General features: G+C 45.9%; 1 protein-coding gene across 2 annotated transcripts in view; it reads right to left on the bottom strand.

Annotated features, from left to right (window-relative positions):
- AVIL (advillin) overlaps positions 1–24,447 on the bottom strand; it is a 289,261-nt gene that overhangs the window by 216,327 nt on the left and 48,487 nt on the right. For both annotated transcript variants that reach the window (XM_085600802.1, XM_085600801.1), the window contains exon 2: positions 1,651–1,789. In XM_085600802.1, coding sequence (XP_085456928.1) covers positions 1,651–1,716 — 66 coding nt within the window. In that variant the 5' untranslated portion in view covers positions 1,717–1,789. The remainder of the gene's footprint in view (positions 1–1,650; positions 1,790–24,447) is intronic.

Genomic DNA, 24,447 nt, shown 5'->3' with positions numbered 1-24,447 from the left:
ACTCTAAGGTGGGGGACATTACTAAGTACCAGAACAAGCAGCCAGGGGAAGGTTACATGCTCGAAAAGGTTTAGATCTCAGTGTCTAGGATCTCGCCATTCTCCTGTCACCCGTGTTTTCTCCCCCTTCAAAAGTCGGCTATTGATGGGGCAAGCCTTATTTCTTCCCTACTTGGGAACTCGTGGTCATGTGTGCTGATGTCTGCAAAATCTGCAATTGTGATATAGCTACTTTCTGGATTGGCAGGTTGTCTGTAGATTCCACATCAGACATCTCAGCCTCTATCAGATCTGATTTCGTTTTGCCCTTCCCCCTTCTCTTTTGTGCCCCTGGCCGCCTCACTTTCTTTTTGTTGTTGGGGGTGCCTATCAGTTAGCTCAAAAGTAGCTGGCATTCCAACAATAGTCTGTGACACTCCAGCACTAGGTCCACCCGACAGAACCCTATTAGGGGCACAACCTTGGGCAGTTGCTAGTGCAGCAGTAGACCCATTCAATGGAGGCAAACCTTCTGATGAATCTCTCGAGAAGGAGAGCGGTCTCTTTGCCAACTGGATTTCTTTGTCAATGACCCCACTACTCGTTCAAACCCTCCAAAGTTGCAGGTTTAGCAGAAGCCGGTTTAATAGAACACGCCTTGTGTTTCCCCTATTGAGCAATACCCAAGGAACAGTACTTTTTCAATGAAGAGATCATGATGGGGGGCTCAGCCCAGTCTCCTCCAGGCAATGACAGGCGAAGACAGGTCCGCCCTTGGTCAGGCTTTGCCCGGGCACAGCCTGATTACACCCTGCGCAGCGGATGTCCTCTGTGTTCTATATAGAGCAATGCTATTGGCCCCGCTTCTCTGACCTCGAGTAAATCAACAGCAGGATGTTGTGGGTCTTGGAGTCCCCTGCAAACAGCTTTTGAATCATTACCTGCATATTGTGAAATTGCATAAGGTACTCTATATCATATCCGTCCATTCCAAAACAACACGTGTCGCTACTCCTGAGCATAAGACTTATACTCAGAAGTAGCTACAGGAAGAGTCTATACTTTGGCATGCAATGATCCTGCCTGGACATATGATGATTGTGCTTGCGCGTTTTAAGTGAGAAAGAGGGGTGACAGAAACCTGCCAGACTATCATCACTACACTGTACCATTAGGACAACTTTGCATTAACCCCCAAATGTCATAGCACTGGAGTTCAAATAGAAAATGTTCCCAGTTGAAGTCACGGCAAGTGAAGGTAATGGCCAAGTGTATAAATGAAGCTTATATTTTTGAAACTTGTGATAAAATCTTTTTTTAACTTTTTGATAGTTAAAGAAAACAATGTGTTACTAGAAAAGAAAATTAATCATTTCAATTTGGAGGTAAATGTGACTAATTGTTTTCTAACTAAGCTCCTTTTGCATAGATGTGATAGAATTTCAAACTTTTAGACTGGATTGTTTACTGTTCCACATATAAAAGTGTGCTGCCTCCATTATGGCCAAATATGGAATTCAACAGGGTGAAATATGTTTGATTCTGTCTAGATGCTGATTCTTGGTACCTAAGACATTAATAGTGTCTATGGGCAGTGTCTGTTTTCCAAACACAATATATAATTTAATTGGATGTAGGTTATAAACATGTCTTGAAATACGTCTTTGCATACCTCAATTCTCCAAATGATGATGCCTGGAGTGTTGCTGACAGCCTTGAAAGCGTTGCTTAGAGACATGATGGCCGCAGTTCTGTGATCCCCCTCGGTGTGAAATCACTAGATGTGCCAGCGAGAGTCGAGAAACGGGGTCCTGTATGAAATGTTTGTATAGGGAAAGTCAAATTAAAATAACCAAGAATGCATAACATTTGAGTATTTTTTAAAACATCTAGTACATTCAAATGGTCAAAAGGATGTTTTATAAAGTTTCACTTCAAAATATAGTAATCTTTTAGGTAACAAATTTTGCTGAGATGAACTGAGCAGTATTGTCCTATTAATACCTTAAGTGTGCCTCATTCCCCATATGTTCCTTGCTAAAAGGCTAATAACTCATTGAAGCACAGCCAGATGTTAGCACATTTGTTGCCTCACTGAACAATTCTCTCCAGGGCAGGTTGGGACTCTGTGTGGGACTGACAGCACTGACAGCTGTAGAGAAAGAAAAATCCATTATTCTCTCCCTTGCCTGAGTCTCAGTTGTACCAAAGACATGGGGCCATATGTAGATAAATTATATTTACCGATTCATAAATACCGAATGGGGAGTATGGAGGACTCCCTATGCTGTGGCTGGAGGTTATGTGGAGTTGCTGTTCAGAGTCTTTGAATCAGTGGAAGATGTCCACTATGGCTATTGTCTCAGCCAATCATGTAGAATGAAGTATTGGCGTGGGTGAAAGCTATCTGGCATTGGCAAACCCCTTAGGTCTCGTTTTGTTGACCTATTGATGTTGCCAATGTTTTTTGCCTATGCTCTGCAGCATCAGGAAAAAAAATAATCATTTGCAAAGCCAACATTCTCACCATCATAATTTGAGTGCTGAGCTGTTTGCTTTGCCAATGTTTGTTTGTAAAGTATTGTTTAAAAAAAGTGAAAGAAAAAACATTTCAGAATACAGGAAGAAAAACAAACATATTGTTTAGTATCTCAAAACTGAACACTGGATTTAATGCTTTCAGTCTTTCCAAATGGCATGGTTTATTTTGCACATATTTTTCACACAGATAACTCTGAACAGAATTTAAAAAAAATATGGGAGTGCCAGCTTGCCATGGTCTAATTTAATTTCTACAACATTCAGCCATTTTTGGGTCTCTGGGAGAAGATTTCTAGGCTCCCAGGAGAAGTGTCATGCTAAGTACACCTTCTGTCTCAGACGCCAGCTGTGTGCAGCAGAGGGATCTTCCCCCAGTGCCTCAAAAGCCTTTGTGAGCAAAAAGTTGTTTTTTCATGCAATATGTGTAATACAGGAGAAAAAAAACAAAAACAGTCCTTAAAGTCTGCTCTTCTGCCATACCCCAGCAAAAATATCCCTCTTGTTGTGTGTTTACAACCAAGCTAAGGAGGTTTGAGGAGTAACACACCATGGGCGAGCGGGATTTCAGTAGGGAAGCCACACACAAGAGAAACAGCTAGAAAACAAAGGCACTCTTATGGAGTGCTGAATTAAACAATTAAAAAAGTTGCTCCCTATTTTGAGAAATTGAAGGATGCAAGTCAGCTAATCAAAAAGATCGTACGGAGGAGGGACAAACATGAAAAAAATAGGAAGCCAAGCTATCGAAAAAGAAACAAGCAAATTAAAATGACAACAAAGCCAACCAATGGTTAAAAATGGGGGTGGGCTATAAGCCTACTGTAGCTCACAATAGGTCTTTCATAACCTGACAGGTTGCACTATCTGATAGATGAGACCTAAAAAACATAAAAGCACATTGACAGGTTGCTGCTTGTAGTGCGTCATTCTATTAGTGCATGCATGCATCATTAGGCATGTGTGCACCAGCTGATTGATGCAGGCGCCATTTTCTTTTACTTTTTACTTACCGATCCAAGATAGCAGATGGCAATTGGATCAGTGTTTTTAAAAAAGGTTTCTTGTAGCGTGAAAGAGCTTTTCGGAATGCGAGCAGGCCTGCAGCAAATATCAGTTGTTAGGCCCTCTGAAAAAATTGTTAAAGGGTGAGGGAAGAGCAAACGAGCAGATCGGGGGATGCAATGAACCAGCAGGTGGGGACGGAGTAAGCAGGGGGGAGTGGACAGGTGAGGCCAAGGAGCCGGAAGGCAGCAGAGGAGCATTTGGACTGTGGGGAGCCCAGCAGAAAAAGGCAGGTGAAGGGCAGGCCTGGGCGTTATTTGCAGAGTTTTGCTAAGTGGAACTCCGCGAAGTGACAAAAACCTCCACGGAGATCCGCAAGTGGTGGAGTGCAGTGCAAACTGCCGTCCGCGCTGGTCTTCCTGCCACTCAGGTAGAAATTCTAACCGAACGGCAGCTCGCACTCACGAACTTAACATTCGCGAGCGTGAGCAGGGAAAAAAACTCCGCTGCACTATGCGGAGCAGAGTTTTCTGCACTTCGCGAGCTCCGCAGAGCGCTGAAAACTCAGCAAACGGAGCAGAGTTCACCGCCCAGGCCGAGTAATGGACCTGTAAAAACAAAAAATGCAAAATAAAATAATTTGTTATGTTGTGAGGAGTAAAGGAACAATGGAGGGGCAGGTGAAGAAGAAGAAATAGGAAAGGGTATTTGAAAGGGGAAGGAGCACACGAGAGTGCAACAAAACACGCACTCTCATGGAGTGTTTGATGAAAATCAAAAAGGGGTTTCTAAAATGTAAACAGTGGAATGATGAGTCAGTCAATCAAAATGATAGTAAAAGGGTTATACTTCAGGGGAGGGAAAACACAGGAGGCGGACGGCTAGCCATCAAATAAACCAATCACTAGTAAGCAACGTGCAGGCTATAAGTTCACTGCAGTTTTTGGTATGGTCCACAGCCAGTTTTGGTGGGTTAGGTTATGTTTTGTAACCATAACTTAACTGCCTTTTTCAGGGTGATAGACTATTTATTACAAACATATTAAAGAGTTGCAGCTGCATTTCTTTAGCTAGTATGGCACCTTCCTTATAGAAAATCAAATTTGGGGGTCTTTAATAACTTTGGCTCCAATTAACAAATCAGGACCAAAGTTCACAAAAAGATTTTGACAGGGGATTTGTTAAAGAGTGTGCAAAATCTGGCGCACATTGGTAATAAGGGGGATTCCAGACTAATGTTTCAGTGACCAGTAAAATGGGATGTCCTTAAGAAATTTATCTTTATGCATGTCTGTGAAACCACCGAACAAGTGATCAAAACATTTTTGTGGAACAGTGGTCTTTTGTTTATTTGCTGTCTTACCTAGGTTCGGTGAAAAGCCGTATGGCATTTTGTAGATATAAGGCAAGAGGAGAGGGCCCAGTACAATTGGTGGAGGTAGAGGGTAATAAAGCTATTAATTAATTATTAATTATAATTTATTTTCCTTTTGATTGTTGTGTTATTCTTAACTCCAGAGATGTTTCTGTAATCTACAGACACATGTGTAGGTATGTACTTGCTATGGTCCAGTTCTCATAACAGTTTAAACTGGTGGTCTTTGCAGCAGCCACTTGAGACTGCTGGATAGATTGGTTTGTCTACTCAACAGTAGAAAGGGGCAGAGACCAATACACTTGTTGACACGTTTACCTTGACATGATGCTAACATTCTTTAACAAATAATGTCGACGCTAATGCATCCCACGGGGGTCATGTCTAGACAGCCCAGATGTTCTTTTTGTGGCTCCTGTATTAAGAGCAGCTGTGTTTGAGAAAACCCTCTTTAAAGGGACCGTGTATGCATTTTGGCTTCAGTATTTTGTGTTAGGGAAAGCTTCTGCGGCACCAGAAGGTATCACTATCAAATTCAGCAGCTACACTATTATTCCATCTGAGAACAAGCATTGGTAAAGCCAGTACGTGAAGCCTTTTTGTATTTGTAAATGCTTCTTCAACTGGTGAGTTTTTATGTGCACAAGGATGAATGTAACAATGAGTTAATGGGTGGATGACCGGATGGAAGTGTGAGAGCATGGTTGAATCAATGCGCTCATCCATGCACCTCACCTTTGACTCGGTCTGATATTTAGCCACTCACCAATCTGGACAAGCAGACCCGGAAAATAGCTAATTAATGAAGAGTTGCTTTAATTTAAACAAGAACTGGCAAAGCCAATAGGTCTCGCCTATGCAAGGAGGAGAGTGGCGTAGAGTGGAATTGCGAAGAGTGGAGGAGATTGGAGTGCACTGTTGTAGACCTTTGTAGAGTAGAGTGCTAAGGAGTAGAGAAGAATGTCGTGGAGTACAGTAGAGTGTCGTGGAGTAGAGTGGAATAAAGTGTAATTGGGTAGAAAGTCATAGAGTAGAGTGTCGTGGAGTGGAGTAGAGTTGTAGAATAGCGTGGCATAGAGTGGCATAAAGTGGAGTGGCGTATAATGGCATAGAGTGGAATAGAGTGCCATAGAGTGGAGTAGCTCAGGGTGAAGTAGAGTGGAGTAAAGTAGAGTGGCACAGAGTAGAGGGGCATAGAGTGGAGTAAAGTGTTGAAGAATGGAGTGATGTAGAGTGGAGTGCTGTATTGGATTGGAGTAGAGTAGAGTAGTGTGGCATAATGTAGAGTGGAGTAAAGTCGGGTGGAGTGTCGTAGAGTAGCCAACTGTGAAGTACTATAGAGTGGCGTAGTGTGAAGTGGAGCGTTGTGTCATTGAGTAGAGTGTAGTAGAGTGGAGTGGCTTAGAGTGGAGGGACATAGAGTGGAGCAGAGTGTTGTAGAGTCGAGTGGCATAGTGTAGAGTAAACACATTTTCATTTGAAATGATAATTACATTTGCACATACAATCTATGAGATAAAACTGTGCCGCGCACAACTGATAATGTGTGGAAATGGCATCATCTAGTGTGCTGATTTGTTTTGATCATATTAAAATATTTGTTTCCACCACACTTCGGAATTACAAAAAAATTTGCTTTATTTGTGCTTTCATATTTCAGATATATTCTTAAATATTTGAGCAGTTCATTTACAGATATTTAACATTTTGTTGTGTGATAGAAAAAATATTTTTCTTTCCCATTATCTGACATGATTGTCACATAAGTTCTCTCAATATGAAGTCAGAGGAAAAAAAGTAAACACCAAGCTCCCTCGAAAGACAGAGTCTGACATTTTACCTTTGTCTTTGAAGCACAGCAAATGTGAAAAGATAAGAACACCATTTAAAGGCCTGTTTACAGAGAAGCAAGGACTCATTGAAGAATAAAAGGAGCGGTGGTGAACAAGGTCTGCTCCACGGGCTCGACAAAGACATGCTAGACACCCTAAAACAAAAAAGCCAGCAAATTAAAAGCCAGAAAATATGAGTTACAAACTGGAAAGCCATTGCTAGCAATGGCTGGAATGCATTCCCAGGGAAGCTTTCAGAATTTCCACAAGATGTCTTTACGCAACGAGACAGCTGTGCTTTCTGGTAGGCTTCGACCTAAAAGCTGAAAACATATTGGCTTTGTGAATCTCTCCTCGCAGAAGCAGGGAGCAAAGGTAAGAATAATGTGAAAGGGGGGTATAAGAAAGGCGAGAGAAAGAACAAAAAAACTAAAAAAAAAAGAGCTGAATGAAGAATAAGAAATGAGTGAGTATGCAAGGTCAATGGGTGCAGTGGGGACCGAGCACAGAAGAGAATGAATGGGTAGGGGTGAATGTGAGCAGCAGTCAATTAGTGCAATCCTGAGTTCAGGCAAACATTTGTGAGCGTACTGGAGTGAATGGAAGAGTTCCTACAGGCAAAGGTGGTGGAACTTGCTACTGCCTGAAGGGTTTTCTGAAGGTCTCAAAAGAAGTAAACCTTAGCCGCTTGTGTTATAGCAGTTATGCAGCAGGTAGTGGGAGTGCCTGGAGCCACTCAAAAATATTTGCAGAGATGCCAATAGACTTGCATTATGCTCCCAAGCTACTTTGTGGTGAATTGTCACTATCGTGAGAGCCTGCACTATCACAAGGAATGCTGCAGAGTAAATCATGAAGAACTCTGATAAGCACATCACACTCCCACACCGCCATCTAGAGGAGTCACCCTCCCTGGGTGCATGTGATCCCGAAAAGATCAGCTTCATCTTTTTGTATAGCACGTCCTTCCTTGCTTGCTGTATCTGCTCCATTCTAACCCTAGTACCTTCAGATCTTATGATAAACTAAACTGTAGCTACTCTGAGAGCTTACAGTGAGAGAAGTGCACTTTTTTCTGTTAAATGTTGTTCATTATTGGACTAGAGGCTCCTCTGCTAAGACGGACGAGCGTCGCCCCACTGCTGCAAAGCAGTGAAAGAAAGAACAAATACTATGATAATAACTTGAGGTTATTATCATTGTATTTGTTCCTGCTGCACAGCTTTGTGGGGCGGGCGGAGATACTCTGCTCTCATGGCAGGAGAGGAGTGGTTTGGACACTCCAAGTGCGCAAGGACTGTTTGGCCGGCCCTCTGTGTTAGTCCAAAACAGTCAGGAGCACTTTGCCTGCTCTCCATGTAGGCTGCATTACAGCCTGTGTGGAGAACATGCCCAGGCCCCATTCCTTCGCTGTGCACAGATCCACGGCACTCAGACTAATCACAAAGCTGCATTGCAGCATTGTGATTGGCTTAGTGGAGGAAGCCTGGCTACTTTCTGTCCCGGCCCCGGAGAGGAGAGACTGAGACGACGTGCGGTGTGGTGCGGGAGAGTGAGGAGAAGGTACATTTTTAAACTTTTATTTTATTTTTACATCACAATCTCCGCCTGCCCTGCCACTCCCGATCCGGGCTGGCCGCTACTGACTTTAGGTAGGTCCATTGCAGCAGTCTGTGAGAGCAGCCAGCCCCTGTTTAAAAGCTGGAGCAGTATCTACTTACTGGTGGCAGGAAAACAATGAAATGCAGGTGACCAACCAGGTAGCGTATTGGAATGAAGCTTGCTAGGGCATTTTAACAGAACCTGATTGCCCTCATTAAAATGGTGGGGTTGGGATACTGGGCAGTGGGCAGTGCGAAGTAAGTAAGGGAGTGATACTGGCTGCTGGTACGAGTGGAGATGCTGGGCAGCTAGCAATGCAGTAGAGCAGGGCTTTAAGTGGGCCGGGTCTCACCGGGTCTGAGCACTGGCAGTTTTTTTAAGTGGGCCTCAAAACGGGTCTCTATCGGGCTCTGTTTTGTGCCCTGGCACAGGTAGTCCATGTTTTTCCAGACTGCAGTGACAGCAGACACATCGATGTGCGCGTGGTGAGCGTTGTAGGGGAAGGGAAATCCTTTACAGAGAGTAATTTTCTCTTTGGATTTCCCTTCTCTTTCTGAGACTCAGGAGCAGCAACCTTGTCGTGGTGTCACCAGGGCTTTAAGGGGAAGTTTTTAGGTCTCGCACCTAGCGTTGCAGTGTGCAACACTGCTCGCGCAGCGCAAGACTTTTAGTACCTGAAAAACGGGGTTTCAGCACTGACCTAGGAATCGCACACGCTTGTGCGTGTGCTTTTCCTTTTGTGCTACCCGAATGGCCTTTGCGTGCGTCTTTTTATAAAAGACTGCACGCAATTGGCCAAAGGCGGGCGCATTGCTTCGCCCATGGCCTATTGGTGTCTTTCACCAATAGGCCATGTGGTTTCTATTATCGTGCCGAGACATGGGCGCGATAATTGAAAGCACATAGCTCGCAGTGGCAGGTGCGCACTCGCGGGCTTCTTTGTTTTTCAAGCGAAAGTGAAAGCGAACGCTTTCCCTGCCGCTTGTTTATACTGTTAGGAGTATTCGATGTATTTATTTTTACAATGCTAACTTTTTTTCTTCCTCCGCCGTCATCTATTTTTTCATATTCATCCTTGTACTATCAAAGCACGATGTTTTTGCCATATTGTAGTTTTCCATGCTCCCGACCACTTTCACATTTGAATTTTCGTTACCCCAACAACACATTTAATGTAATCATCTTTGTCGTTTTCCATTTTCTCTGCACATTCACTTCTCCCGCCGCGGGTTTAATTTTCTATTTTGTGTTTCTGGACGAATTGTCTTGTTTCACTGCTGTCTTGTTTTTCACTTCTTTGCTTTAATTTCCCCCTCTCATTTTCCTTTTGCGTTCTTCTGTTTGCCTTTTTATCATTTTGAACCGCTCCACTTTCCTTTCTATAACTTGTTTCACATGAAACCATCTCTAGATTTTCAGTCGATGTTTTTCGGTGACTGAAACAAATAGATTACTCGGTAAGAGTTCGAACTTTCATAAGAAAGGCACTTTTGTCCCCTATGCCGGTTACACGCAGCAGGTCTGGCTTGAGCGCCGGAAGCAGACACCTGCGTATAATTTACACAAATGCCATATTTCAGTCTTTAGCCGACAATTCTTAGGAGGTCGGTAAGAAGCAGCCACCAGACTGTGCAGTAAACTATCTTGCTTTACAGGAGCAGCCCTTCCAAGTATCACGCATGCCAGGTTAGGGTAACGCGTTTCACTATTTTCCCTCATTGCACCACTGGAAATCTGTCAAACAAATCAACTAATTTCAGGCAATAAAAACAACATGCGCTTGAAGGTTTTCAAATGCTTGAAGAAGGTGAGACCCGCCCTTAGGTACACCGGGCCGATCAGCAGCCAGGCTTCAGCCCATTCCTGAATGAATGCCTATCATTCTCAGTCCTTTGATCAGACCCACCTACAACAGCTTCAAGTCATTCATGGAAACATGTGCAGCCTGATCACACAGACTCTCCTTCCTGCTACAGGACCAGGACAGTGGCAATGCTCCTGTATAGGCAGACAATGCTTAAGCATCTCTGGCTGCAGTTCACCACTACACTCAGAAAACGTGCTTTTGGGGTGTGTCCATTCCATTTGATTCCCAGCCAGCAACATTCAGCTTTAAGAATAAAACACTGACCCTGTGTGGTTTGGGGATTTCAGAGAGTGCCTCCGGATCAATGATGCAGCAGTGCCAAACAGTGCCACTGGAATGTGGCAGGGGAAGACCATGATATGCAGCATGGTTTACTACATAAGGCACCAAGAAAAGGCAAATTATGCGGCGTAATGCAGCATATTTGTGATATACCTTCAAATTTTTGCATTTCTTACACATGGAAAATATTTCCCCCCCCTCAGCACCAGTTTTACACCCAAATATAGCAATAAGAAACTGAAAGTTGGCCAGCCGACCTTTGTAAAGTGCCACTGGGCGGGGTCAGGTGTTGCCACATTTTTAGTAACTTTGATCCGTTTGAGCTGGAAACAATTATTTTTGTTAAAATCAGCAGCTGATGCAGCAGATAATGGATCATGTGGCAAATGAGTAAGTCCCTCATTTTGCGGAAAACGCCACAGTCGCATAATTGCATAATTCCAGTAGCCCTACTGGTAATCAACAGGTTAATGTAGTGTTGTGGGGTGTTAGGGTCTAAGTGGGCGTGTACAGACAGACTAACAGGCAGCACTAAGCATAGAGACCTCCCTGGCTGTCACTGTCAGTCTCCCTTCGATGGGTCATTTCTTGAGCAGTATTAGTGATTGAAGTAGAAGACAAAACCCTACATTGAACTCGTGTTTATAATACACAGAAATACACGTTCCTCATGTGTGCACCCATGCTGTGAAGTTGTCAGCAAATACTTTGACTGGTGATTTACAAGGCTCGTGTAAAAGGGGGGCCGCTTGTAAGCTATGCAGTATAACGAGTGTTCCTTGTTGCGAGGTAACACTGTTTGCACGAGAAAGCAAAGAAATTACTTTTGATATAGTGTCATAAATATACCCAGGACAACCCTATTATGCGATGCAAACCAGTTAGTGGCCTTTATGTGCACCTCAAAAACGTGCCTTGCAGCTGTTTAAGATACACAAATGGGGCTAATTTGCGAGAACTCTTTATTACATGATTGCAATTTCTTCTAGTGGTGAAGACGTCAGTCAAAGTTTTGCACACATGGCAGTGAAATGTCACACATCAGTACACTCAAAAGCCAAAAATGTCACACATCAGCAAAATAAAAACATGGTAGCTTTGCAGGAGGCAGGCATCAATACAGCCTGTGGTGGGCACTTTAGTTTTCTGATAAGAGTCGTAAAGAGCACCTAGAGGGCACGTCGAGTCTCACAGAGGAGGTCAGGGGAGGCTGGTAACAGAGCCACAAGGTAGCCAAGGGGGCGCTACCGGGAGACACGAGCGCTGCAGGGCAGAGAATCGTAAACACAATTCAAGTCTCGCGGGAGCAGGTGCGTCTCTATTCACAAGACGAACATAAACATACAAGACATAGACGAACTGCAGGTCCACCTGAAACTGATACCTATTTCTGTCGAATTTTGCTTGCTTCTAACAGGATCCTTGAAGAAATTGTAATGATGCTGGTGCCCCCCAATGATGTGCTGGAGGCAGGACTGTTATAAATGTGCCTTTATTTCAATTTGGGCGTCACACATCCGAGAGAGCGCCGGGCAACAAGCTCCGATCGCTTCTCTCGCGCCGCGCTGACTCGCGCATGCGCAGTAGCGTCCAATATGGCCGCTACGCGCATTCCTGCCGTAACGTAGTGCGCGTCAACTAGACCGCGACACTACATATCTCCCCCTTTTATACCACACAACACAATGTACCTGACTGGATGGTTAGTCCATTTCATAGTCTCTAAACTTGGATGGTCTCACCACCGCTCGCCCAACCCGGGTGTGTCATACCGGGGTAGTATGTCCTTCTTGACCTCCTTCTGCGACAGGGCTTCCCCTTCTTCCTTCTAGAGTGCCCTGGCCTTCTCTCTCTCCGTTCTCACCCCCTTCCCGGGTCCTTTCCTCCGTGGCCAGTCCTTCATGTAAGTCTCTCTCACCGTTTTGCTCTTCATCAATGTTCTCGCCACACTCTCCCTTTGGAGCTCCTGCTTCCCTTGTCGCCCCTTCTGGTGGTGTTGCCCCTTCCGTGTCCTCCCGGGGCCATTGTAAGATTTTGTTGCATTTGGCCATACGGTCGTGGGACCACACGTTTCCATCGCTGAGCAACGCTGCTCGGTCATACACTTCTTCCACTCTTAGGGGTGGGGAATACTTGCTTTCTCCCTTTCGCTTTAGAACAGCCAGCTTCACTCTGACCCACTCCCCTTTTTCCAACGCTGTCTCCTTCACCTTTCTGTTGCGGTTGTAGTATTCAGTGTAAATGCGTTGTGCCTTCTCCAGGTTGTGTTGTACCACCGCTGGAGACCACTTGCTGGTGATTGTCTTCTCTTGCCAAGCAACGTTGTCTCTGGTGAAGGGTTGCCTTCCTCGTAGGATTTGGAAGGGGCTGTACCCCGTACAGGTGGGGGTGATGCGATATGCCCAGATTGTACTTTGTACTTCTTTTTCCCAGTCTTTGCCCCTAGTGATGGCAGCCTGTATGGAGCCCATGAGCACCCTATTGAACCTTTCTACTTGTCCATTACTGGCCGGGTGATATATCGACGTGTGTCTTGAGTAGAATGCCGTTCTTTTCCGCGAATCTGGACCATTTGTCCGAGGTAAATTGGGGACCATTGTCACTGATTATGGTTCTGGGGATGCCCTCCCTGAGGAATACCGCCTTGAGAAAACGCAGTATTGTGTCAGTGTCCATTACCTCTTGGATGTGTACCTCTGGCCACTTTGAGTACTTGTCCACCAACACGCATAGGTATTTGGGTATCCCCTGATCGTCAAGTACAGGTCCCAAGATGTCCACTGCCACTTCTTCCCACGGGTTACTGGGATTCGTGAACTTTCCTAGAGCAGGCCTCATCGATTTTAGTATCTTGTCAGCTCCTTGGCACTGCACGCAGTCTCTTACGTGCCTCTCCACCTGCATATCCATCACCGGCCACCAATACGTTTGTTTGGTTCTGGCTTTCGTCTTCACGATTCCCAGGTGTCCTTCGTGTATTATAGACAGCAGATCCGGCATTATGTTCTCCGGTGGAACCACTCTATTTCCTCTATATACGAACACCCCGTCGTTCCCCACCGACAGCTCCTCTCTAACCTCGTAGAACTGTCAGACCTTGGGCCTCTGTTGTCTCCTCTCCGGCCACCCTCGTACGATGTACTTCTTGATGTCTTCCAGGCCTCCATCAGCTGCATACGCATCCTTCCACTCCTGTCTACTGATGGCCTTTTCCGGATCGTCTGTCAGGGCTACCATCTCGTCTTCTTCCTCGGTGCCGCTGGTGGCGTTTTCCATTGCTGACGCCCTGCTGAGGTAATCCGCTATCTTGTTTCTCGAGCCCGGTATGTACTCCACATCGTACCGATACTCCAAGAGTTTTAGCGTCATTTTCGCTATCCGGGGTGTTGCGCTGGCATGGCCACTTGACGTCAAAACCTTCACTAGAGGTTTGTGGTCCGTTTTCACTTGAAATCGTGTGCCCCACAGGAACTGGTGGTACTTTCCCATGGCCCATACCACGGCCAACATCTCTTTTTCGATCACATTGAATTTTTGTTCCGATGTTGTCAGTGTCCTGGACGCGAAGCTGATCGTCTTCGTCCCGCCTTCTTGTCTTTCTTGCATGAGCACCGCTCCTAACCCTTTTTCGCTTGCGTCTGTCATCAGTATCGATCTACCCAGGGGATCGCACCCATGCAGCGGGATCGCCTGGCTGATTTCACGTTTCACCGTGTCAAACTCTTCTTGCGCCTCTTCCGTCCATGCAAACGCCGTCTTGTCCTTCGTGAGTTGTCTCATGTTGTGTGTTTTCGTGGCGAAGTGGTGGACAAACTTGCTGTAGTATTCCGCCATCCCTAGAAAGGACCTTACTTCTTCTTTGAATGTAGGCGGGGGCGCGTCACAGATAGCCTTCACGTTCCCTTTCTTCGGTGTTATCCCGTGTTCTCCTATCTCATGCCCCAGGTATGTGACTGATGTCATTCCGAAATGACATTTCTCCCACTCTGCCGTCAGTCCGTTTTCCTCCAAGATCTTTAATACCGCTTCCAGCTTCTCATTGTGGTCTTCTAGCTCCTTCCCCATTACTAGGATATCATCTTGGAAGTATTGCACCCCCTCTATACCCTTGAATAGGCGGGCCATTAGCTTTTGGAACACTGCCGCTGCGGATGCTAGTCCAAAGGGCATGCGGCAGAACTGATAGCATCCAAACGGCGTTATGAATGACGTCAGTTTCTTGCTCGTGGGATGCAGCACTACCTGGTGGTATGCCGATTTTAGGTCGATGGTGGAGAACCATTTCACGCCTTTCGTGCGGGCCAGCATTTCCTCTATGCATGGTAACGGAAATTTTTCTAACACGATGCACTTGTTTAATTCTCGGAGATCCACACATAAGCGCACCTTGCCTGACGGTTTCATGGCCACTACCAGTGGCGCCAACCACTCTGCGCTGTCGATCGGTTCAATGATTCCTCCGTCCTTCAGTCTGTGTAGCTCCTGTTGCACTGCCTCTCTCACAGCGATCGGGATGTTCCTTACTTTGTGCGTAATGGGGCTGACGTTCTCCTTGAGGACGATCTTGTGGGTAAATTTCTCAAGTTTACCGATCTTGCCGCCAAATATTTTTGGGTGTTCGCACCGCCATCTCGCTGCCGTCGACTCTTCTCCATCCAAAGTCACCAGCACTTGGGTGTCTCCTCCTGGATTCAGCTGTACGCCCAACTCTCCTTGGTCCATCCACCCAAGGACTGATGGTCCCTTCTCCGCGACGTATAGTTTGCAGTGGGCGCTGCGTTCTTTGAACTGGAACAGCAGTCTCCTGAATCCTACCATTGGAATGGGTTCCCCCGTGTAGGTGACCGGTCGTATGTCGGGCGGTTCTAGACGTGAGCCAAGTGTGTGTTTGAATCTCTCGTTCCACACGGATCTTTGGACGATCGTGTAGGGAGACCCCGAATCCGCCACTATGGTGATTCCTACTCCTCCAATGAGCATGTCGCACTGGGGCTTGCGCGCTCTTCTCCCGTCGATGCCCAGTACTTGGTCTTCCACACATAGGACTTCATCGTCTTCCTCCTGACCTTCTTCTTCCTCTCCTATGTCCTGCGCCACGAATTTCACCGCGCGTTGTTTCCCTTTCCTTCGACACACCTTCTCATAGTGGCCAACCAGGCCGCAGAATGCGCACTTGGCTCTGAAGGCGGGGCACCGTTTGTCGTGCGCCGCGTGGTTCGGGCTTCCGCACCTGTAGCACCTCGACGTTCCTTCCTTTTCTTGCTTCCACGGTTGTCCCAGTTTTCCTTTCCCCTTGTATGGCCCTTTGTACTCTCCTGGCGCCGTTTTTCCTCTTCCATACTGGTCCGCGTCGTCTACCTTATTTATCGTAAGTCTCGGGGCTTGGTCTCTCTTTGCTGCTTCTGCGCAGCGCTTAGTTAGTTCTGCCCTTTTCACTATGGCTATCACGTCTTTCAGCGTCGCATCTCCACTCGCCCACAATTTATCTTGTACTGTCTTGCTTGTCGTATGCATTACTATTTGGTCCTTAATGAGTTCGTCCTGTAATGCCCCATATTTACATGTTATCGCAAGTTTCCTCAGCGCCGCCACGTAGTCGTCTATCGTTTCCCCCGCTTCTTGCTTCCTCTGCTGGAAATTGTAATGGTCGTTGGACGTGCAAACTGCGGGACAATAGTGGTTGTCCAAATCTTCAATGGCGTGTTTGAACACGTCGGTGTCCGCTGCCTGTCTGGTGACCGGTGTTAGGTTTTGGAACACCCGTATGCCTTCTGGTCCCAGGTTATGTAAGAGTATCCTCTTCCTCCTGGCGCTGGAGAACGCCTCCTCGTTCTCGTCTTCCAGTGCTTCGAGGTAATTTTTGAAGTACTCCCTCAAGTCTTCCCATTTCATTTGGGGTTCTTCTGGCCTTGGAAGGAACGGGACTGGCGTCGTTAATGCTGACGCCTGCGCACTCATCTTGGCTTCCGCCTGTTTCCTCGGGCTGCCTGGCGCCTCTGTCCTCTCCCCTTTTCTTCGGGTCGTCGGGTTCTCGTCGGAGCTGCCTGCGCCGTCTCCACCCGATTCCGCCAGGGTCTCTGCTGCGCCTCACTACGGTTCGCCCACTTACGTTTCTCTGCCTCTTGGTCGGCACACTTGCTTTTCACGTGCCTCCCTCTAGTGTCCGTCTGCCACTGCCGCGCTCTCCCGGTGTGCTGGTGTCCGTCCTCTACCTTCCAGGTCTGCTCTCCGCGTGGGACGTCGTCCCCTCCGGTTTTTCCTGCAGGTTAGGGGCTCCTCCCTCACTGGGGATCAACAGGGTCCGCTCTGTCCAAGCCTCGTCGCCACTGTAATGATGCTGGTGCCCCCCAATGATGTGCTGGAGGCAGGACTGTTATAAATGTGCCTTTATTTCAATTTGGGCGTCACACATCCGAGAGAGCGCCGGGCAACAAGCTCCGATCGCTTCTCTCGCGCCGCGCTGACTCGCGCATGCGCAGTAGCGTCCAATATGGCCGCTACGCGCATTCCTGCCGTAACGTAGTGCGCGTCAACTAGACCGCGACACTACAGAAATTTTTGAGGGGTCGGTCCCGGACTCCAAACGCCCTCTTCCCTTCACAACATAGCTTTAAAAGGGCCATTTAGTAAATTACGTCATTATGGGTCCCAAAGTCCAGTCAGTCATCGTCAAAAGGACATTCAAAAGTCTTTACTGTTGGTGATTGCTTATGACAAAGCAATTGAGAGAGAGAAATAGATTTTTTTTTGTATTTCCACTGGATGCCCCATTTAAAAGGCTATATCCAATTGCATTTGTTCATATTACTATACGGCATTTGTTAGTTCCTGTCAGGTGTCACTTCTTATAGACTGTTCGCCTATAACCGACAAAGTCCCCACCAGACTCTTCTGCCTCGTACTGCACAGCAGGGTGAATTTCTCAGTCAGGCTATGAATGCCTTTTGCACTGAGAGATTTTGGCAAGAGGCCTGCGCCGAGGTCACATGGTTGCTGAGCGGTTCTGAGGGAGGGAGGGGTCAGGGGAGAACGTTATTAGGTCTCGCCTGAGCCAGCGCTTTAGCGCTGGTCTGGCGAGAGCTATGGAAAGTGGGATTTGGAAGTGCAAACTAGTGCTTTTGAGGTCGCCAACTACAGTGCATGTGCGCCGGGCGCGCGCACCATTTGTCAGCCTGCTGATCACTTTCGCGGCCGCTTTGATGTTCTCAGTGAGCCGCGCGGCCACTGAGAACATCAAAGCGGCCGCGATAGTGCTCACCATATGCCAGGCTTCCCTGTGTTGCTTCAGCACTCACCGCCCCCCCCCCACCCCCTTCCATGTTACCCGTGTGACTCAAATTTCTCTTTTATGGCCGCGGTTTCATTTTCAGGCTGTAGTGTCTTCGAAAGAGTAATCTGTTCAGGTAATTTGAGTGTGCTAATGGTCATTGATAAAGTAAAGCTGCCCCTGTATCGGTATTTGAAATCACTTACATTTTTTATGTGCGACTGGTGGCCAAGGTACCACATTGATATTAACTGTGTTGATGGTTGCCATTCATTTCTGAAGTAATCACAGAATTCAGATGCTTCATGAGTCAGACTTTTGCGAAATATTGTAGCCTGCTGCAAGAATGTCAATATGTTTTAGCAAACGAAAGTCAATGGCTCTGGGTTGCTCAGGATGCCCTAGACCGGTGGGTCTTCTGACATACAATGCAAATAATGGGTTAAGATGAATGTTTGGCAGTCATTTGATTGGACATGCAAGATGCCTTTGTTTTGTATTTGTACTCAATCGAGTGCTTTTCTCCATGTGGAGTTGGTTAGCTTTGTGAGGGTAATGCCTCGGCGCCTTAGGTGTTTGTCATAGTAGGAAACAAATGTGCAAGCATGCTTGTTATAGGCAGTGGCCAGGGTATAATATCTTTGCGAAGCTTGCCTTTCGTGTGGTTGCAGTAATGAAGATAAACAACCAACATATTTTGCTTTCCCTCGCGGCTGCCACTGCAAATTTTTCCTGACATTCTGAGCACGCAGTGAGGGCTTTGGGAAATATTGCAGGTATGTGGCAATTGCTTACAAGTGTTCTGTTTTGGGGGTATTTGAGCTCTAGCCTGGAGCTTAAAAGTGCCCACTCAGTTTTATTAAAATCTCCATGAATGATTCGAGAGCTGCATGGGTCGTCTTACTTCTTTCCTACCCGGATCCCAATCTTCTCTTCTTTCCTCAGTGCCACACTCCTTTTCACTTGCCCCTCTAAATCCTTTGTCCTAGTTGCCGCAATTCTGCACTATGAAGCCGATCATAACAAAAAAAGCTTTTGCAATGCAATAGGTATCGCATTTGCAAGAGTTTGAGCTATTGCATTGTAAATGACAACGCCTTTTACTGCCGTGTTGGTTTTTTAAACAAATAAAAAGCATGGTCATTTACAATGCCAATAGCTTAAACTCTCGCAGATGCGAGACCTAATGCATTGCAAATGCTTGTTTAAGATTGGCGATTGAAATGTGAAACAGCATTTCTTAAAGCGGGTGTGATCTAGGAAGAGCAATGAGTCAAGAGAGAGGTCGGTAGCCAACGCAGCTGGGAGAGTGACGTAATACGTGTGGGGACATTCCTGTGTTTGATACATTCCCAAATAAAACATCCCTTAACAGAACATATTTCAAGTGCAACCCAACAGAAACAAGGGGCATATTATCAAGCACGGCGTTAAAATTATCGCCGCTTTAGCGGCAGAATCTTGCCGCTAAAGCGGCGATAATGGGCTTGATAATGTGCCCTTGAGAATTCCCATAGAAGCCCATGTTGACACCAGAACATGAGCTTCTACGGAAATTCTCAAGGGCATATTATCAAGCCCATTATCGCCGCTTTAGCGGCAAGATTCTGCCGCTAAAGCGGCGATAATTTTCACGCCGTTTGCTTGATAATATGCCCCCAAGATCTTTCACATTTAATGTAGAACTGGACTCTACTATTCCATTTTCTGTAACTATATTTTCAGAGTGTGTATGCAGATCTACACTTATCTTTTTAGCAGCTAAAACTTAACATCCGAGAACACGACCATTTACGCAGTGCCATTCTTTGCTAAGATAGCGTCCCGGGCGAAATTAAATTTGGCGCCCTTCTTGCTCTTCCTCCGCTCTTCTCTCCCCAAGATTTTCCCTTTACTCTTTCCTAAGTGCTATATATAACAGGGCCCAGTGCTTAATGTTTATTTGTTTATTTTTACAAATTAATTTAATTTGTAAAGATAAACAAATAAATAAATAAGTGCAATTGCCCAACATTTTTCTAAGGAGGTCATCTCCCACTTTCACCACCAATGCGGCCCATTGCACCACTGGGCCACCATCACACTACCCACTGTCTTCAGTGCCTGCACCAGGCCCACTTAGAAGCAAAATAAGTTAGTGAACCTACCAAATAGGTTCGGGTAGACGTTCACCCCGATAAAAAACAGTACCAAATGGTGACTTTTACAGCATTTTTGCCAAATAAATGCTCAAAAAAGGCAGAGGTTTTGAAGGACACTTAGGAACTATCCTGGCTAGTACTTATGCGGTGTTCTGCGGAAGACTTTACACTCTGCATGGCTATTGGTACTTACGCTTCCAACTTCACATGGCCTATCTCTTATAAAAATGTATAGAGCATCTTTCATCACTTAATATTTTTTGGGCCTAGCACTTCCAATAGATTCTGAGAATGCAATTTAAGGGGAAAGGGTGGACCTTTGCAAAATCTGGTGCTGCAGACAGGAGCCATCATCAGTTACTCTAAAAAAACAACGCATGCCTCTTTCTATATTTCTATGTATTCAATTAAATCGGTTTCTAGCAGTCTGTTAGTCAACTTCCTTGCACGTTTTAAAGAACGTTCCGACCTTCCAAACACTGGATTAGAAAAGCCTTACATGGAACAGAATCTTCTTTCTTTGGTCAATGTGAAAGGGGGCATGTACTTTTAAAAGCATGTGTAAGCACTTAAGAACAGTATATAAGATAGTTCATTAGGTTGAGCACCGCAGCTTCAATCCACAGCATGGCCAACTCATTGTTACATCCTTCTAGGAGCTTTCTCTCTCTCCTTTCTCTCCAAGACAAAATGAACTATTTAAAATGCAGACTACATGCTGCAAGTTGCTTATTTTATGGGCATAAAGAATAGCAGTCCTTGACATTTCAGCACCTTTGTTAAGGGGATTAGATTTTCTGCTTCAAGGGAGTAGAGGACGTGTTCCAAACGCCTGCAACCCTGAAGAAATATTAACAAGCATTTGCAATGCAATAGGTCTCGCATTAATTAATGTTTGAGCTATTGGTGTGGCTTTATTATTAGCAATGCCTATAGCTCAAACTTTAATAATGCGAGACCTATTGCATTGCAAATGCTTGTTTCAATATTATGTACAAGCCATAGTTGCTGCTTATTTCTTATGCAACTAGCAACCATTGACAAAGCCAATAGTCCTGACTTGTTGTAGGTATGATGTTACTTGTTGTATCATACATCTGGACGCAACGACAAAATACAAGTCGGGTGGCACACTGTGCTAAACACAGATTTTTAGTTTACGTGTTTTTAAGCCACGCCCTTAATTACATTGACCGCACCCTTTGAGAGACCCCCCAGTTTTTTCATCCCACTTAAAGCACTGCAGTAGAAGACGAATGCAAGAAGGATATAAAGGAGACAGGTGAAGACCTGCCATATCACACGGCTCCCTTCACACGGGCCCATGGTGAGCGGTCGATATCACACGGTGGCAGGGAAAACGAGCTAAAAACTCTGGATTTCCAGGTCGTTATTAGATGCTTTGAACTGCCGACTTTCGTTAATGTTGTGAAGCACCCCAGGACGTCAGCGAGCCTTTTTTGGAGGCGGGGATTTCGGGACGGGCGGGGCAAATGTGTTTCTTGGGTATTTCTTGGCACGAGGCACTGCCCCCTCCAAAGTCCCACCCCCTCTCCTCACATGGTGAAATTTTAGTTTTGGTTGGTAGGTCTGCAAATTAAGGATGGGGTCCAGAGAAAGCATTCTATACGAATTTTAAGCTAGTTACAATCACAAAACGGCATTCTGTGTAAATACACTAAATAGCTTCTCCGACTGCCAGGAGGTACAACACACATAACATGCTTTTTCAATGGTACCTGGCCATGGCAGAGCTGCTGTTTGCAATGCAACTCAGCCGGAAAGTCTTCTCCCAACAGTTATAATTTATAATGGAAACAAAGGAAGGACTTGTAAGAAAGCGTATACTGCTGTAAAGTGTCCAGTCACAGTGATGGATGGCAGATGTCTTCGCGCATTAGGTGTTTTCTCCCTTAGTAACTGATGGGATTGGTTTAGGAGTGCAAAGGGTAACTACATGAATATGACGACACCTCCTATGGTCTACCCTGGTCATGAGTTGCAATGATATGAATGTAAGAGAGGCCCACCCTGAGGGGACGAAAAAAAATCCATCATTTGTAATGGTCGTATGCAGCTGATATAAATGTCTTATTGGGCGAGCCAAGATAACTCATCAGATATGTGTCTGGTCCACGGCCTGCCCAGGCTGCAGCCGGGCCTGTAAATGCCCTCTTTCATAGCAAGCTTTGGTATGTTACCCCTAGCCTCTGTTTTAGTGGTTTGTTTCTTCAACCCCGGACAACTCAGTGAGCTGAAGCCCCAGCTGCTACGATTCCAGTTTAAAATGGACCACATTCTTTTCGCCCGCAAACTCACAATTAAAACAACAAGGGTCTCTGCGTGTGTGATCCATGGGCAGCTTTGAGAGGCGTATGTTTTTGTCTGAGAAGTCAAGATTAACGGTACTCTCTCTTTACATGATGACATCATTTGGAAATTTATTGCTAACATGTGGGCGTGCTCTGTGAAAGTGTGCATTCCCACAGCAGTTGTTTGGGCCTTAAACTGACTTATTTCATCGTGTGTAGCATACAAAAGGGGCCCTGACCTCGAATGGGCAGTATGTAAATTCAGCGTGGCCTTCTCTGGGCTTCCACTGGGGTCCTTTGTTACATCCAAAGGGCACCAAAATGAGATGCATTTTCAGTGCAGAGAAAAAATCTTTTGATGAGAATGTTGCCAGCCCGCAGGTCCCCGAGCTGCACCGAGTAAGACTGCATCGAATTTCTTGCAAAGAATTAAAAACATCTGGAAAGCCCCTCAAACCCCCCACCCCCGTTATCCCACACACGCGCCTTTGTTCTGACATCGTCTTTTATACCAATCCCCCATTCCTCACTGTGAGTGCCCTCTGTGGCTCTTAAAGCAGCAGTAGGGATTGAGGGGCTGTAGAGTTCAGCCCCTCTGCATCGGCCAATGAAACAGTGAACACAGAAAGTAGGTCGAGGGCCTGGTTTACGGCCTTATTTACAAGCCCCTTGCGCCGCCAGTGCGTGATTTTTAATATGGGAAAAAAGGGACGCAACAACTTTGAGTTTGGCAGAGAGGGTACTCTGTCGCAACGGTGTACACTCTCCGTCAAACTGAATTCCCGCCAGAGTCAGGAGGACCTGAAGTATGTCAGTGGCAGGGACCACTCCATCTCTGCTGCCGACATACACCTCCCGACGGAGTAAGGGCTGTCAGAGGTTTGGCTATTTGACCATCTGCTTGATTTATAGTGGGCAGTCAAATGGGCAATTTTCACTGTCTGGCACCTCATGTAAAACCAGGCAGCAATGGACAGTGAAAACGTGTTAATGACCCCCAGGACAGGTCATGGAAAAAAATCTCCCATGGCAGGGAGTCATTGCTTTTTTTAATTTGCGCAAAGGAAATGTCGCTTTAGGATTTTGCTTTTAAAAATTAAAAAAAATTATTGTATGTTTGTGGTATAGCTTCATCATGTTGACAGAGCCGTCAGTCAAACTTTCAATGAATTGACAGGAACAACCACCATGGAGGTTCCTGTCAGTGCAAGAGATGTATGCTGGGCTGGAGTACATCCCGTCTGCCGATCTCTAAATCAGGCCCTTAGTCATCATTAGGGTAAAGGGGCGGAAGAAGTCTGTAAGTGACGCTACAGTGTAGCGCGATAGGGAAGGGAACCCCACGACAAATGAAATCAGGCACAAGCGGAGTCAATGGAGTCAGACTCAAACCAGGCCACTGAAGACAGGTACAAGAGGAGCTAATGAAGTCAGTCAGTCTCAGTCCCATGGAGGTGGGCGCAAGCAAAGTCAGTAAAGCCAAAGGTAATTAACAAAGCCATGTGCAGGCCAAATCAATAGAGTCTGGCATAAGCAGAACTATTGGAGCAAAGTATTAGAAAAGCTGAAGGAGTTAGGCCAAGATCATGGAGGAAGCAACCAGCCCAGGAAGTGGCGTATGCATCAATCAAATTCAATGAAAACTGGTAGAGGAAATGCTAATGGAGTCACATGTAAGCCAACTTAACAGAATCAAAGGGAAGCCAGTGAAGCCAGGATCAGGCAGATCTGTAGAGTCGGGTCGGAGTCAAGCAGAGCCACATGCAAGCTAAATCAATGAAGTGAGACAAAAGTTTGTGACGAATCATTGAAACTGGAGAAAAACAAGCTAGCCAATAGAGCCAGATACAGGCCAAGGCAATAGATTCAGAGTCAACCCAAACCGATGGAGTGAGCTGCAAGTCAAACCAAAGAAGTGGGATTCAAGCCAAGTGAATCATTGGGTACAACCAAGCCATGGAGGCCAGGTTCCAATGAACCCTATGAAGGTACATTCAGGTTAATAGAATTAGGTACAAGTCAAGCCAATGAAATCATTTACCAGCTAAACCAACCAGGCTATGAGAGAGTCAGGCGACTCCCGAGCAGGTCAAGCCAGAGAAATAAACAGAGTTGGGTGAAAGCAAAGTCCCAGGAATCGGCTGCCAGCCTTGATACGGGAATCAGGAGACCGACAACCAGAATCAAGCAGAGACCCTACAGTGATGAGTACAACAAAGCAATCTACCCAGACATACGCCGGGGAACG

This window comes from Triturus cristatus, chromosome 4_2 (assembly GCF_964204655.1).
Source record: "Triturus cristatus chromosome 4_2, aTriCri1.1, whole genome shotgun sequence".
Classification (NCBI taxonomy): Eukaryota; Metazoa; Chordata; class Amphibia; order Caudata; family Salamandridae; genus Triturus; species Triturus cristatus.
Note: the sequence above shows the minus strand (reverse complement) of the source record. Positions and strands in the feature narration are given on the sequence as shown.